Source organism: Choloepus didactylus, chromosome 5 (genome assembly GCF_015220235.1).
Source record: "Choloepus didactylus isolate mChoDid1 chromosome 5, mChoDid1.pri, whole genome shotgun sequence".
Classification (NCBI taxonomy): Eukaryota; Metazoa; Chordata; class Mammalia; order Pilosa; family Megalonychidae; genus Choloepus; species Choloepus didactylus.
Window position 1 is genome coordinate 43,490,676 of NC_051311.1, and position 16,655 is coordinate 43,507,330.

A 16,655-nucleotide genomic window follows, 5' to 3' on the forward strand; every position below is an offset into this window, starting at 1 on the left:
AAGCCATTAGCAAAGATATATTTGAAAAAGGGCTGCTGTTTAAGTTAAAAAAAAAGATATCTTTTTAAAATGTCCATCATATTAAAAAGTTATTTGAAGGCAAAAAGTTTTGCCATAAGTATCATATTTTAAAAATGTATACAAAATGAAAGTGTTACATTCAGATTTCCAGGCTACTTTTAGTCTTGTGATGACCTCTCCTGGTTGAATTGTTCATTATCTTCCATTCATATAGTTACTATTTTATTCTCCTTTGAATGTTGTTAGTATTTAAGAATATGACTATCATACTATTCTTAAGAGCTATGTATAATGTAAATGAAAATATTCATTAAGTGTAAAAACATAGTTTAATGTACTGATTAGGGAAGCTCATTCTAATCAGGAAAGTACTGTTATCATTCTTAGTATTTTATTCCTGTCCAGAATGTAAGACAACTTTGGGTTTTGGCCATACAGTTTTTCATACAAATGAAAAAAAGTTGCCTTAGTTAAACTATTATACATTTTAAAACAATGTGCAATGAGAGTTAAATAAATAAATAAATCATAATAATCACATAACTATTTTTAACTCATAGAAGTAATGGTTCTATACTCTCCCATATCTACAATCAAATTCTACATAAGTAATAAGAACTAATAATGTATTCTTTAAATGACAACTTTTTCATCCTTAAAATGTTAATTCAGTAATTGCATGTGTACCCTTCTTGACACATGGTGAATGTTTCAGATTGACCCATTATAATTAAATAATACAGAAAGATGAAAGACAGAACCCAGAAAAAAATCTGGATATTAGGGCTTTCAATCAGTGAATACAATAAATTTAACTCATAATGAGTTTATTTTCTTTGCAAAGTAGCAGTTCTGCATGAGCAGACCCTGAGTAGAAGCTGAAATCTCTTTAGGACAGATTTCTCAGTATTTAGTTACTGATTTGTATAAATATAGAAACTGAGCATTAAGTATTCACTATTTTTGCATATGTCTACAAAATTGACAAAATATATTAGCAATATATCACTTTTTGGAGGTTTAATCTTTCTGTTGAAACTACTGCAAAATTTCTTTCAAGTTTATTACAAACTTAGGTTGCAGTTGACTAGTTGACTGGTTTCTTTTTACTTTTTTTTTTAAACACAACTTAACACTTCTCCTTTTCTCTATCTTTAAAGATTGCAAGAAAACAGAAGCAAATACTGGGAAAGTATGTCAAAACAGTTAAACAGGTTCATCATATCACTTATGTAGTAGATTCTTTAGCACACCTTAGAAAGTCCTTTACAATGGTTATTCCCATTAATATTTTCACACTGAAAGAAGAACATTAATATTAACATATAGGCAACGATACATTAATACATTCTAAGACCTTATAAACAAAGACGGGACTACTTCACATATGACAGATTCTGGAAAACACTAAACTTTTTTTTTCTAAGACCTTATAAACAGAGACGGGACTACTTCACATATGACAGATTCTGGAAAACACTAAACTTTTTTTTTCCCTAAATGGAAAATACTTCTTTTTAATATCTAAAACCCCCATGATTATTCTTTCCAACTTAGTTATTCATTCTCAGAAACAAGTATGAGCTTATGGATATTATCCAAAGAGTCCTATAGGCAACGTTTCTTATGTTTAACTCTTTCTTCACTAAAGGAGCAATCATGCATTTCCTCTCTAGATGCAGAGTCTGCACTTCCAAAGCAATGCAGAAAACGGACTGGAATCTTCCGTGTCTTCCAAACCTCATGAAAACATGAGCAGTTTTGGTTTTTTGGTTTTTTTTTTTTTTTTTTTTTTTTTTTTTAAGCTGGTTAAAACACACAGAGATACAAATATTGAACAGCACCATTTACCTGAAAACTCTTTTAATAATCTGCTCCTTACTACATTAACGACGTTATTCACTGACTGTCCCGAGTGCGGAACTATGTTGTTCATATTCATTAGCTCAAACTACCAATCAATTAAAGCAATTTCAGTGACAATATTGGATCCATTGTCTTCCATTTTAATAAGCAAGTACTAAACGGGAATTAACTTTGGGGGACAGAGTAAAAGAGAGTCTATAGGTACCTCACCTACCGTCAATATGTTCCTAATTCATCCCTAAATCCGAGCTCTTTTAAGTTAAAACCAGAAATAAAAATAAGAAACTTATTTTTGCCGGGGTCTTCACCTTTCATTCACTGACCTACCAAAGCAAAATGCAATGAACTCCCTCTGCACAAATACCCTGAAGTGAAAGAATAACTTCTAAGAAGCTGTCATCTACACTAATCACTCCAACCAAGCAGTCGCCAACCAATCTCCATCACCAGGAACAACTTTCCAGAAACATCACCACCATCAAAGCCTCTTCCCCACATCAGGAGCGCTAGGTTTAGAGTTTCTCTGCTGCAGTAGCTGCAAGTGCGTGACAGCGGCGACCCACACAGAAAACAGGGGGCGAGAACCGCGAATGCGCCTCAGAGTTGATGCCCGGGTGTCGAACATCAATGCGGCACTGAAATTGCTCCAGTGCAGAGCGAACCCGCGGAGAGGCTACTTACGGGACGTGGAGGGAGCCGTCCAGGCTCTGCAGATGAAGCTGCTGACAATCCAGAGAGAAAGCGCTGCCCCGCAGCCGGCTCGCGGAGCCACCACCATCCTTCGCCTCCCGGCTCGCGGTACTCCAAAAGCTCGCTGAGGCGATGTCATCCGTCTCTCAGTGGGGTTCTCTAAGAGAGATGGGCTGTCCTCAAATAAGAGAGAAAGCCAAGCCCCTGCCTCTTCCTGTGTTTGAACCCTTACACCACTCCAGGCTCCAGTTCTTCTGGGCTTGGAGTAGCAGCAGAGTCTCAGCCTTCCTTTTCCCTGTGTGCGGGTCTTGCCTCTTGCTGGGTGAGCCAGTGAAATGCCGAGGGGAAGAAATTCAAACAAGAAGCAAAGGGAGGGGGGAGCAGAGGTGGGGCCACCTACCCCGCCCTCTCCCTTTCCAAAAAAAAAAAATCACCAAAGGACGTGAGGGAAAATCAGAGGAGTGGAGGATGCAGAAGAGAAGCCAGCAACGGGGAAGGTGGTGCTGCTGTTGCCACTGCGGGCAAGCACTTCCCTCGCCACTGGGCAGCGTGACTCAGAGGGGTTTCCAATCTCCTGTCAGCTCACATGGAGAGACTGTGTTTGTGCGGAGCACGCAGCACAGCCGGCGGCGCACGCACGGCCTCAGCGCCGCGCAGCGCGGGGAAGCATCTCCTCCGCGGCGGAGCGCGAGCAACAGCAGCAGCAGCAGCGGGGAAAGAGGAGACGCCGCCGCCGCCAGCAGCGCCTGCAAACCCCGGCGGCGAGGAGGCGGAGGGGAAGCCCTCTCTTCTCTTCCCTTCTCCAGCCCTCTCCGCGGCTCTTCGTTCTCCTCCTCCTTACCGTACCCCTCAGGCTGTCAGGACCCTTCTGCCCTGCCCTCGCCTGCTTTGGAAGCCAAAGGGAGAAGCTGCTGACGGGATTGGGTCCATCAGCTGGGGCGGGGGCCGAGGAAGGAGGCGCGCGCCTCTCCCCAAGCGGGAGGCAGGTGCTGTACGCGGTGTTAAAGTTGGGGGACTTGCAGTGTAATCTTGAAACCCTGATCCAACACTGGCTACACCCCACCCAGCCGCAGGAAAGAGAACCCTTTCGGTCAGATGCCTTCTCTTTCCCTTCTCTCCTCCCCTTCAAACCGAGATGGTACAGGCTCCCGGAGCTCCGGCCCCCGGGGAACCACAATCAGGCGTCCGACCGGCAGGTCTTCCGAGTGGTCCTAACACCAAGTGACAGAGCTGAACATCCCGACTGGAGCAGTGAGGACCGCAGACGCCGCTAATGCAGATGTTTTCAATATGTAATTAATTCATACTCATACATATGCACACGTACATCAAACACACGCTGCTGCTAGGAATACTATATTCAGGCAAACACACACAAATAGACACAAACACAACACAAATAAATAAGCAAGCATAAGGATCACTACTTTAGGGTATTTGATGTATTACACGTATGAGGAACTACGAATATCTAGAGACACCTAGATTTTATTTTATTTGCACATTGAGATAATTTCAATAATAAATCTCAAGCTCTCTTCCCAGCTCAGAACTCTTTATACTCCATACAGTCTCCTTCCATCCAGTCTACATAAAGTACTTGTATTTTTTCTCTCTGCAGAACCAATCCTTTCAATGACTTTACTGACACAGTCAAGAATTATTGGTCATCTTAATGTCTAATGATGCTTAGGGACGGCTAAGTAGGAGTAACTGTGTCTTTCAATATTGTGCAATGAATAAGCATTCACCTTTTAAGATGAATAAAATATTTATGGAGACTGGGCTACTCCTGGAATAGACTTGGAGTTTTTAATGTTATGGTTAGGCTTTAGAAACATACTGTATGCTAGATTTTAGAAACATATTGTAAACAATACTGCATAATTAGTATGTTGCTAATGAGCCTGATTCAGCACTCTTTCCTTAAGCTTTGTTTCTTATTGATTTAATGAGATGCTTTGTACTAGTAAGAAACTGCAGACCGGGTACAACCTGGAAAATGAAGAAACCCACAGATGTCTAACAGGCGAAAACTGCATGCTCAAATTACATAACTCTCCACTTATAAATAATACAGTAAATGCATTCTTATAGATTATAAAATACCACTTTTCTTTTGAATTCCCACAAAGTGTCAAAACTCAATGAACACTTGCAAAAGTATTATGGTAGAGAACTGTCATTAGTCCTTTGTAGGCTCTCAAGGAAAACAGTATAGGAAAAAAAATGTGAACAAGCACAACTTCAGTACAATTATTTAATTATCTCTCTACTTTAACCATTGCACTAAAATAAACTCCACAAAGGGGTGTTAATTTTAATAGAAGAAAAAGTAGGAGGAAAAAAATTGAAAAATGTTACCATTTCAGTATTTCAATAGATGCATTCAAATAGGTATCTCAAGAATATTTGGAACAATTCCACTTCTTAGAGTGAGAAGCAAAAATAGCTGGCAATAGATATCTATTTAATTGTTTTGTAATAGAAAACAATGTACCTGAGCATGTTTTTAGTTTCTCCAAAAAGTATTCTGACAAGTGTTTAGTCATTTCTTTTAAGGAATATATAAACAAACAAAGGCAAAAAAAAAAAATGTTCAATGTCAAAAATGTAACCATCCTGTATCATTTCTATGTAATATGATAGGGTCTTATTTCTTGTCAGTGTGAGTCAAGAGCTTGCCCTCATCTGTTTTGAATATACTTTGCCAGGTTTGGAAGTTAATTGTGTCACAGTCTTTGTAATACAACTTCATTTGCTTCCAAATTGTATTAATTAGATGTGGATGTAGGAATCACAATATACTTGATGAAATTGGACTTTAGTAGTTGCAGGATGTCTTAGAGTGTAAAGCTACATTGTCCTATCAACTCACCATTCTCGTCCCTAGATATTACACTTAAGCATTTCCTTTTTATTTCAGTTATAACTATGACTATTAGTGTGAAGGTAGAAACTGGTAAGCCTGTTTGCCTGGTCAACCATCAGTGGCCAGTAAAACAGATAAGCCAATCAATGAACTCATAGGAGTCCCCAAAATATCTACTAGATAAGGTAAACATGGATTTTTTTTTGTTCCAGTGGGAGAATTCATTCTTGCTATCTGTGTCCCATTGGTATCTGCAAATAATTGAAGACAGTATTTGATGATCTGAAATATGATGTCTTTTCAGTTGGATATAAGGTCAATCAAAGCTTAAGGATACTAAAAGTAAATAGACCAAAGGCACACAAAGAGAAAATAAAAGTGTGGTGGGGAAAAGAAAGTGGGCAAATTGCTATTTTGGAAGTAGAGCAATGTAGAATAAGATATACATTCTCTGCTACTGACTATGCACATACTCTAGCACTGTGCTAGATACTCTATGAGCAAGGTAGGTAACACTTTTGCCCTAAGGAGCATATATCAGGGTCAGTTGCCTATGGTTGAATACAGAGATCAAAATAAGTCTATACCAATGGTCAACCCCAATCAAGATAGTGGAGTGAGAAGATATGTCACAGATGCTCTGGACAACCAGCAAGTACTGGCTGAAACATATTTCTCAAAGTTCTGGAAAACAATTGAAGGAGTGCTGTAATAGGGTGAGTGCTGACAAGGAAAAGGCCACTTTAAGAGCTCCTCCCCTCCCCTCATCAACTAGGAATGGAGCCAGCATGCTCCCTGTGAAAATCCCTCACCCCCAGAGGGAGGAAAGGGCCTTGTGCAAATACTGGGAGCATGTATGTCTGGCTCAATCTGTTCGGTAGTGACCTGAGGGACTTGCTGTCCCAGAACTTCCCATACCTGTAGAAGGTGGCTCACAGAGTAATTCTACAGAATGCTGTGGGAGAGCCCTGCAGTCATGTGGCCTGGGGCAATGACTTGCTGACAGTGGGACAGACAGTGTAATGCCTGGACCATGAGGAAACTGTTTCCTAGGGAATAGGAAATGTTCCTAGAGCCTAAGGATGCCCAACACAAGATGCATGTGTAGAAAGAGCACTTTGACCTGGAGCTATTCTCTAAACTCATTGTATGGATATGCTCTGAAGAAGAACATTTCAGTCTGCAAAGACTAGGAAAGGTGTTTTCTCTATTTACTTTATTTTACTTTTGTTAGCTCCTGACACTCAAGGAAAGCTCTATCATAACACTAGTTGTATACAAGCTTAAGGAAAAATGCTTCAGAGTTTATATTCCAGCAATAACACAGTAAAATATCAAAATATCCAGGTTTCGATGAAAGATTATAAAACATACAGAGAAACAGGAGGTGATAGCCCAGGAATAGGAGAAGATTAAAGCATTAGAAACTATCAATGAAGAGACTCAGACCTGGGAAATTCTAAATAAAGACTTTCATAAAATGAACCTAAATATTCTCAAAGAGCTAAAAGAAAACATGCATGAAGGACTGAAGGAAAATCAGGAAAATGATAGAAGAACAAAAAAAGAATATCAATAGAAGATGAAATTAGGAGAAGGAACCAGACAGAGCTGAAGACCACTGTTCTAGTTTGCTAATGCTGCTGGAATGCAAAACACCAGAAATGGACTGGCTTTTATAAAGGGGGTTTATTTGGTTACACAGTTACAGTCTTAAGGCCATAAAGTGTCCAAGGTAACACATCAGCAATCAGGTACCTTCACTGGAGGATGGCCAATGGTGTCTGGAAAATCTCTGTTAGCTGGGAAAGCACGTGGCTGGCATCTGCTCCAAAGTTCTGGTTTCAAAATGGCTTTTTCCCAGGGCATTCCTCTCTAGGCTGCAGTTCCTCAAAAATGTCAGTCTTAGTTGCACTTGGGATATTTGTCCTCTCTTATCTTCTCTGGAACAAGAGTCTGCTTTCAACAGCCGTCTTCAAACTGTCTCTCATCTGCAGCTCTTGTGCTTTCTTCAAAGTGTCCCTCTTGGCTGTAGCAGCTTGCTCCTTCTGTCTGATCTTATACAGTGCTCTAGTAATTTAATTCAGATCCACCCAATGGGTGGGCCAACACCTCCATGGAAATTATCCAATCAGAGTCATCACCCTCAGTTGGGTGGGGCTCATCTCCATGGAATTCAAAGAATTACAATGTAATTAACACTGATAAGTCCACCCACACAAGATTACATCAAATAGATAATGGCATGTGGGGGGATATAATACATTCAAACTGGCACAACCACTCTAACAGAAATAAAAATTCCCTAGAGGGGTTCAATAGCTGATTGAAGCTGGCAGAAGAAAGAGTAAGTGAACTTAAAGATAACACAATTGAAATCATCCAGTTTGAGGAGCAGAAAGAAGAAAGACTGAAGAGAAGTGAACAGAGCCTGAGGAACTTGTAGGACACCATCAAGTATACAAATATAAACATTGCTGTTCCACAAATGGATTGGCTACTATAAAGGGGATTTATTAGGTTACAAATGTACAGTTCTAAGGCCATAAAAGTGTCTAAGTTAAGGCATCAACAATAGGATACCTTTACTGAAGAAAGGCCAACAGCATCTGGAACACCTCTGTCAGCTGGGAAGGCACGTGGCTGGTGTCTGCTGGTCCTTTGCTCCAGGGTTCCAGTTTTAAAATGTCTTTCTCCAAAATGTCTCTGGGCTCTGTCTCTCTTACCTTCTCTCTCTCACCTTCTCTCTCTCAGCTCCTGTGCATCCATCCTTGTTCTTCCAGGACATTTCTCTCTAAGCATCTGGGGGTCGTCTCTTAGCTTCTCTGTGGTAAACTCTGGGCTTCATGTCTTAGCTTAGCATCTCCAAACATCTTTCTCTCTGCATCTCCAAGTGTCTACAAGTGTCTGGGTCTTTGTGGGCTCTTATCTTTTCCCAGGGGCAAACTCTGGAGTACATAACTTAGCTTCTCTCCAGATGTCTCTCTCAGCTTCTCTGAGCTCCTTCTCTCTTTGAGCTCTCTTAAAAGACTCCAATCAAAACCCACCTGGAATGCGTAGAGTCACAGCTCCATGGAAATGATCTAATCAAAGGTCTCACCTACAGCTGGTTGGGTCACATCTCCATAGAAACAACCTAATCAAAAGGCCTTGCCATAATCAAAGGACTAATAAGTCTGTCTACACAAGATTGCATTAAAGAACCTGGCTTTTGTGGGGGACATAACAGATTCACATCAGCACAATTTTGATAATCCCAGAAGGAAAAAAAGAGAGAAAGGAGTAGAGATAATATTCAAAGAAATAATGGCTTCACACTTCCCAAATTCAATGAAAGACATGAATATACACATCCAAAATGCTCAGCGAACTCCACACAGGTAAATCCAAATAGACCCATACCACACGAGGCTATAATCAAACTGTTGAATGCCAAAGATAAAGAGAGAATTTGGAAAGCCTCAAGAGATACCAATGTATTACATACAATAGAGCCTCAACAAAATTAAATGCTGATTTCTCATTGGAAACCATGGAGACAAGAAGCATTAGGATGACATATTTAAAGTACTGAAAGCAAAATATTGCCAACCAAGAATTCTATATCTGGCATGACTGTCTTTCAAATATGAGGGAAGGATTAAGAATTTCCTACATAAACAAAAGCTAAGGGACTTTATCTCCACTAGACTAGCCCTATCAAAAAAAAAAAAAAAAATTGCTAAAGGATGTTCTCCACATCAAAAGGAAAGGACAATAGACAATGGACTAGAAATAAAGGTCTCTGATAAAAATAATGACTTGGGTAAATACCGGTGTGCCAGTTTGGATGTATTATGTCCCCCAAAATGCCATGTTCTTCGATGCAGTCTTGTGGGGGCAGACGTATTAGTGTTGATTAGGTTGGAATCCTTTGATTGAGTATTTCCATGGAGATACGATTCAGTCAACTGCAGGCGAGAACTTTGATTGGATAATCTCCCTGGAAGTGCTATCCCACCCATTCAGGGTGGTTCACTGGAGTCCTATAAAGTTGTTCACAGACAGAAGTTGCTGCTGCAGCTTAGAGAGACATTTTGAAGATGGCCGTTGAAAGCTGATGCTGACATTTTGGAGAATGCCATTTTGAAACGCAACCTGGGAGCAAGCAGACACCAGCCATCACGTACTTTCCGAGCTAACAGATGTTTTCTGGATGCCAATGGCCTTTCTCCAGTGAAGTTACCCTGTTGTTGATGCCTTGCCTTGGACACTATGGCCTCAAGACTGTAACTTTGTAGCCAAATAACAACCCCCCCTAACCCCCCACCCCCACCCCCCTTTATAAAAGCCCACCCATTTCTGGTGTTTTGCAAAACGGCAGCATTAGCAAACCGGAACAACCAGCGATAATTTATTTTTGATTTGTAACTCCACGTTTTTACTGCCTACAGGGTTTAAAAGGCAAATACATAAAATATAATGATAAATCAATGGTTTTGGATTCAGAATGTATAAATACGTAGTTTGTGATAATAACTAAATTTAGTTGAGGGCATAGAGGGTTATATGAACATAGGTAGTGTATGCTATTGAAGTTAAATTGGTATTAATTCAAATGAGATTGTTACAGATTTGGGATGTTAAATTTAAGCCCCATAGTAACCACAAAGAAAGTATCAGAAAATATGCAAACTCATAGAGACTGATAGTAGAGTATAGGTTACCATGTGTAGGGTGGCAGGGACAATGGGAGTAAATGCAAAATGAGTATACGGTTCTATTTTGGGTGAAGGGAAAGTTCTAGTAATGGATGGTGGTGAGGGTTCTGCAGCATTGTGAATGTGATTAATCCTACTGACTGGTATGCTTGGGAGGAGTTAGGATGGGAAGAAATATGCTGAATATATGTTCCCACAGTTTTTTAAAAAAAGGTAAGCTAAAGAGATAATGACAAGTGCACGACACAATACTTGAAGGGACCTAAGAATGGAGGAGAAAATGTTCCAAAGGACACTATTGGGACATGAGAAAAACTGGAATACAGACTATAAGCTTTAAAGCCAATGTTAAATTTATTGAACTTGATAACTGCACATAAGTTGATAATATAAGTGAATATCCTTATTTGTAGGAAATGTACTTGGAATTATTGTGTGATCAAGGATTATGACACATGCAGTCTTCTCTCAGATGTTCAGAAGATGATAGATAGATATATAGATAGACAGATAAAAAGAATGATATGCAAAGGTAGCAAAATGTTAAAATTGGTGGATCTGAGTATCTTGGGTTGGGGGAGTATGTTGGAGTTTCTGTATGGAGATTGTATTATTTTTTGCAACTGCCATGTTAGTTTGAAATTACTCAAAATAAAAAGTTAAAAAAAGGTCTGTATCACTTTTACACTAACAACCACTCAAGTAAATTCTGACCAAATAATTCTTCCCGTATTATCATATAGTCTTTAAAAAAGGCATACCCTCAAAAATATTACAATTGTCATCAGATTAGTCCAAAGATTCTGTAAGTATTCTATCACATGATAAGTTATCTTGAAAACTGTCCCCAAATCTTGAAATTTGCTTACAAAAAGGTCAAAATATTTTGGTCTTAATAATACCTGTGGAGTGAAGCATTGAGAAAACCCAGAACTTTTCAATAGGTAGAGAAATATTAGTATATTTCCAGGTGTGGTCCTTGGAGTGGAATTTCCTTCTGTAAAGGAAGCTGCCCACCTGAACTCAGAAACCAGTGAATTATCTCAGAAAAAAATGTGTCCAAATAGAATAGAAATATTTGTTGGTCGACTGCACACTCCAGAGGAGACTGTAGCACCCTTTTCTCTGGATGTGTAGGATCTGTCTGGGATGCAATCTCTAGCAAGAAAGAACAGAATAAGGTCAGTAAAGCCACAGTAAAGCCTCCAGTGTACAGATAACCCCCTTGGAGTCTAGGTCTTTCTGGTGCTAATTGGCCCTTGGCACAGCAGGATGTGCCACATAATAATCAACTCTTATTTGTGAGAAAGCCTGCTTGAGAAGATGGCAAAAAAAAAATAACTTCCAAAATCTGTTTATATTAAAGGGCTCAGAGAAATGTATGGCTACTAGTGTTCTTTGAACGAAACTTCCTGAAGATGTTTATTTAGAAACAATTGACATTTATACTGTTTAATATTAATGGTAAAGGGTATAATTAGGAAAAGATGATTTAATGCACCTATAAAATATCTTTGTAATTAATCCAATTTTGTAATATTTAGAATATAGAATGTCATCTCAATATGTATTGCATTTTTCACTTTCTGTATATCCAGGTTTCTTTTGATTATAGTCTAGTATGTATATATATGAATCAAATAACAGAATAATTATTCCTCCAGAATTGCAATTAAAACTACCTTTTTTCTATGGTATTTTAGATTTTTGGCTCTGTCAATTCTAACCTACAATTTATGAAATGATTGCTTATAAAAAAACTCACATTATCTATCTTACAGATTAAAGAAAATTCAAATAAGTGTCCCCATAAAAATGTTGTAAATGCAAAAATGAAGGTAAACCATCTATATTTTACACAGAGACCTGCTCAATAGAGGATATGAAGAAAAATGCATGTGCAGTGAATGCTAAGGGTGTGTGATTTCCTATTCATGTTATAGATTTAAAGAAGGCTGAAGAATTTTCACAGAATTAACTTTTATTTTTAATGGTCTATCATTGTTCTTTAAAGTGCTGCTATCTCAAGTCAAATGATTGAAAAATTAAAAGAGAAGAAAAGAGAGGCGACAAGGAAAAAAGTGAAGGAACAAAAGAAGAGAAAAGAAACAGCCTATCTGAAACTTGTAACTTCCTAGTTGGAGGATTTCATGATAATTCTCCAATTAAATGAAGGAAAAGTGGCTAAAATATAATTATCATTGAGTGTAACTTTTAATTTTTTGAACATCAAAACATCTTTTTCAGTGAGTTTATTGTTGGTAAAGTTGCAATTTGGTTTTAAGAATATAATTTTATTTATGTGATAGATTAAAACTAGCCAGAAATGGGCTGCCAAAAAGAACCCAAAGGAATAAAAATTACTAAAAGCAATTACCCAAGCAACAATAAATTTTCTAAAAGAACAATTAATATTAAATTTGTTCCTTTTTGAGTGTTCTAATCACATAGCATTTTTCGAGCGTCAATTGATCATACAGGAAGTAATTGAGGATGGGGGTTGAATCTGGTCTCTGAGCTTTGTGTATTGGCTCTGCCACACACAGATACTATGTCTTAATTTTCTCATTTATAAAATCAGAGTACTATTTTTTACTGATGCAACAGGATTATTTTGAAGATTAAGCAAAATCATTTACATAAAATCTCTGGCATGTAAGAAGTGCTCACTATGGATGAACTATTATTATTATCCATATACATGAAATGCCAGAATTCTAAACTGAAGTCCCAGAATCCCAATTCATTCCTCAATATATTCACATTGCAAAAATAGTCATATATAGTTTTGGTAAAAAATAAGACTTCTATTGAGAAAAAAGTATTTTAAATTGTCTGAACAAGAAGAAAACTAAGGGTAAAAGAATGGGAAACAATAAAATAATATTGAAATAAAATTTTAGAAATCTGCATGGAATTTGAGAAGAATGTGAGAAAGTATGCTCTGTGGAAGTATAAGACAAGATCTGGGGCATGTGAACTGAAATAGATATAGAACTAGATATATGCCAACATCAAACCCCTTCTTAAAATTTTTGAAAAATATGTTTTCAATTAAAAAAAAAAAAAACAGTTGTTTTCAATTATTCTAAGAATTAAGGTACTACTACTCCATTGAGAATAGAAACCAGGTATAGAAGTACAGTATGTATTCAGCAACAAGGGAGACACATTTTCTAACAGTATTTTGGGGGGAAGTTGAAGAGGAAAGAAGAAACTCTCGCACTTACAGACTGACAATAAAGAGGTAGTCAGGCTGTCAGAATTGGGTGCTGCTTCTGTTAGGGAGTGTGGATTCCCTAATGAAAAATTCAGGGTTAAAGGGAGATGGTAGATTTTCTAATCATTATGGCTACAGTTAAATGCCTTCAACTGGCTTCAGAGACTAGGGGTTGTTGTGGAATGACCAGCTCACAGTTGGCTGCTTAGTGACAAAATTGAATGGCGTCGGGTAACATTAAAAACCAAATCCAGGGATTAGATTGAACTCAGTAGTCAGTTTTAGACCTGGGACATAATGCAGCAAACATAGCATACTGTGCTGGGGAATCTGGGCATTCCAAAAACAAAACAAAGGAAGACAAAAACAGTTATTGTTTATACCGTAAGACTTAATGTTACTGATTTGAAATTTAAGATTGCTAAGAACATTCTATTTAACCCATCCAAGAAGTAGTTGAGTTGACTTAAATCTCCTTTGACTTACTTATTATGCCTTCAATTTGCCATGGTAAAGTATGTAGGCAAGCAGACTTGGAGGCGATAACTACAAGCTAAACAGCTTAAGCTAGTTTGCATAGTTACTGCCAAAACATTTAAAGGTAGATTCCATAGTCCTCACTGTTCCTAATTTCATGTAAGGATGTGTTGTCTCATCAGACATTAAGAAATGGCAGTTTTCTTTTACTTAAGCAGAGGTGAAGAAAATCATAGAATTGATCATTGTTTTTTACACCACCTGTGTAAAACAAAAATAAATTCTACTTCAGATTGATCCAGGTGATGATTTTAAAATGAACTCCCAGAGATGGCTCTAACTATTTGCTTCAGTATAAGCAAGTTTATTTCTTTTTTTAAAAAAAAAATGATTTTCACTTGACTATGTGAATATTGAAATTTGCCTATTATAGCAATTCTACTAACATCCAAATAACTGTGGTATTATAATTCAATTACAATCAACATAGTTTACGTGATAATACAATAGTTAATGTTAATCTTGGTCTATTAAACTTTTTGCTTTATTATCATTTATTCAGGAATGGTGAGGAGAGGGGGAAGATGATTTTTTCACTTACGTCTTTTAAAAAATATTTCTAATATATACTAGCTCATATACCTGCTTTAAGATGTTGAGTAGGCTGACCATAATTGAATCTCTCTTTGATAATTCATGACTTTGATAATGCAATCCCTCATTTTAATTGCACATACTATAATTAATTTCAGAGTTAGTGTGATTTTCTTTTTACTTTTTTCCCACGGTATTCTCTTCTCTTTAAATTCCTATGGGCCCATGAAGTAAACTGAGATTGGAGTTGCTTGTCATTTGAAAGGTAATTTACTCCCTTAGAAGGCCTAAAGGGAACAGGGGTTGTGTGTGAGGGGCAAGAGGAGTGGATGTGGCAAACTGAATTGAAGATCTTTGGGACAGACTGCTCTTTTACTTGGAGTCATCCTTCTGTGTTTTATTTGTTTATCAGAGTGGTCAAGCCCAGTGGCCAAGAAGTAGCATAGCTAGTAGTAAACAGTTATTTGACTATTTAGTATTGTTTTTCTATGTCCTTTTGGGACCAGCACACATGGGTTAGCTATTTGTGGAAGACTGAGTCACTACCTCCTTCACAGGTAATTCCACATCATTCCTTATGTATGTCAGTTTTTAATACTGCAGTTTACATCTTTTTCCTAAGTGTCAAATACAAAAGACAATACTGGTTTATTATGAGTTCCAGTCACTGACATATAGTAATTGTTATTATAAAGTTTGATGGATTAACCTGTTGGCAGTTTCATTCCTCAAAACTTCCCATCTTTGGTCCCTTATCCTGAAATCCATAGTGGAGAATGAAAATAATTTACCAGACTTTCCTATTGGGAGTTACTGAAATAAATTATCTATAACTTCTTTCATTTCCTGAGGTGAAGTGTGAGTTATGTGGAGTGGGAGAGGGGTGGTGGTGACATATTTAACTATATAGAATAAATGCATTGAATTCTTATGACTATGCATATTATGATTATTTAAGTATGATCTTTAAAATATATTATATAATATAAACATATTTACATTTAACAAATAAAAGGTAATTTTATATGAAAATTTCAAGCACTGTCTACTGTATAGCGTACATTTCAGGGCTATGTAATTTGAGAGTAAAAACCACTATTATCTATTTTTAACACACTTGAAATATGACAGTGGTCATTTTTTACAATTTATACTATTTAGAGTTAACAAGAAGAGCTTTCTTCATATTACTTTTTAAATTCATGTACTATGAAAGTGTTATTCACTTTCTCTGTTAGAGTGAGTAATCAGAAGGATGGGCTCAAGGGATACATTTCTGTTCTCTGTACTGCCAGGTCTATTATTTACATTCTACCAGATGCAGAAAGGAATGAATGGAGTGGGTAAGGCTTAAACTTATGTTTAGTAGACATTGAATAAAGTATTCTTGATTGATTAATTAAAATGTAGCCCTTGTTCAAGTCATTAGAGTTGTTAGCATATGCAACCAAAATTCTCTCAATTTGATTGATTAAAGAACTGTAAGGACATTTCTGGTCCTTCTTAAATTGGTCTTCTGATAGGAATAACATAGGGCAATTTCACCCTAAGATAATCAACTCTGAAGATTATCCAGTGCCTCCACAAAGAGGAGGCAGAGCACAAAGAGAATTAGCATAAATTGAAATACTAATTCTAGTGACTTCACCAACATGTACTTAAAAACACCCAGCATGTTATATAAAACCAGTCTGTGATTCTATGTTCAAAGCCACCATTACCACATCAAATAAAAAGCAAAATCTGTTTCATCCTTTCTGCCTCTTTCAACTGGACATCCTCTGTCCTTTATGACTCACAGACAGACACAATAAGGACAAGTGGAAAGGGAGCACACAGTGAGGTTTGTCCTGGGCTCTCCTCTCCCAAAAATGGCATTGGTTCAATTCACACTTGAATTGGGATTAGAACCTCATAATATACCTGATTCACAAACATTCATCCTTGTATATGCTGGGGGGTGGGGGTGGTACACCTGGAAGCCAACTCCCAGCCCTCAGCTACCTCCCCTCATTTTCTATTGTGTACAGATGTTTCAATGTGTTTCCATTCTGCAGCCTGCGGGAGATATTGGGTCTAATGGAGTGGCCAGACCAAACCTTAAACCAAAAGGGAACAAGCAACCTCAGCTGCTTATCAGGGTGGGAACTCTCAGTGGCAGGGCCCCTTCCTCCTGCATTGTACAAATACCTTACCCCCAGATACCAAGAGAACA

At 37.7% G+C, this 16,655-nt stretch overlaps 1 protein-coding gene across 1 annotated transcript in view; it reads right to left on the reverse strand.

The window, feature by feature from the left end:
• Positions 1-2,925, reverse strand: part of CNTNAP2 (contactin associated protein 2) — a 2,391,149-nt gene extending 2,388,224 nt beyond the window's left edge. The window contains exon 1 of the mRNA XM_037835931.1: positions 2,569-2,925. Coding sequence (XP_037691859.1) covers positions 2,569-2,716 — 148 coding nt within the window. The 5' untranslated portion in view covers positions 2,717-2,925. The remainder of the gene's footprint in view (positions 1-2,568) is intronic.
• Positions 2,926-16,655: the final 13,730 nt, after the last annotated feature.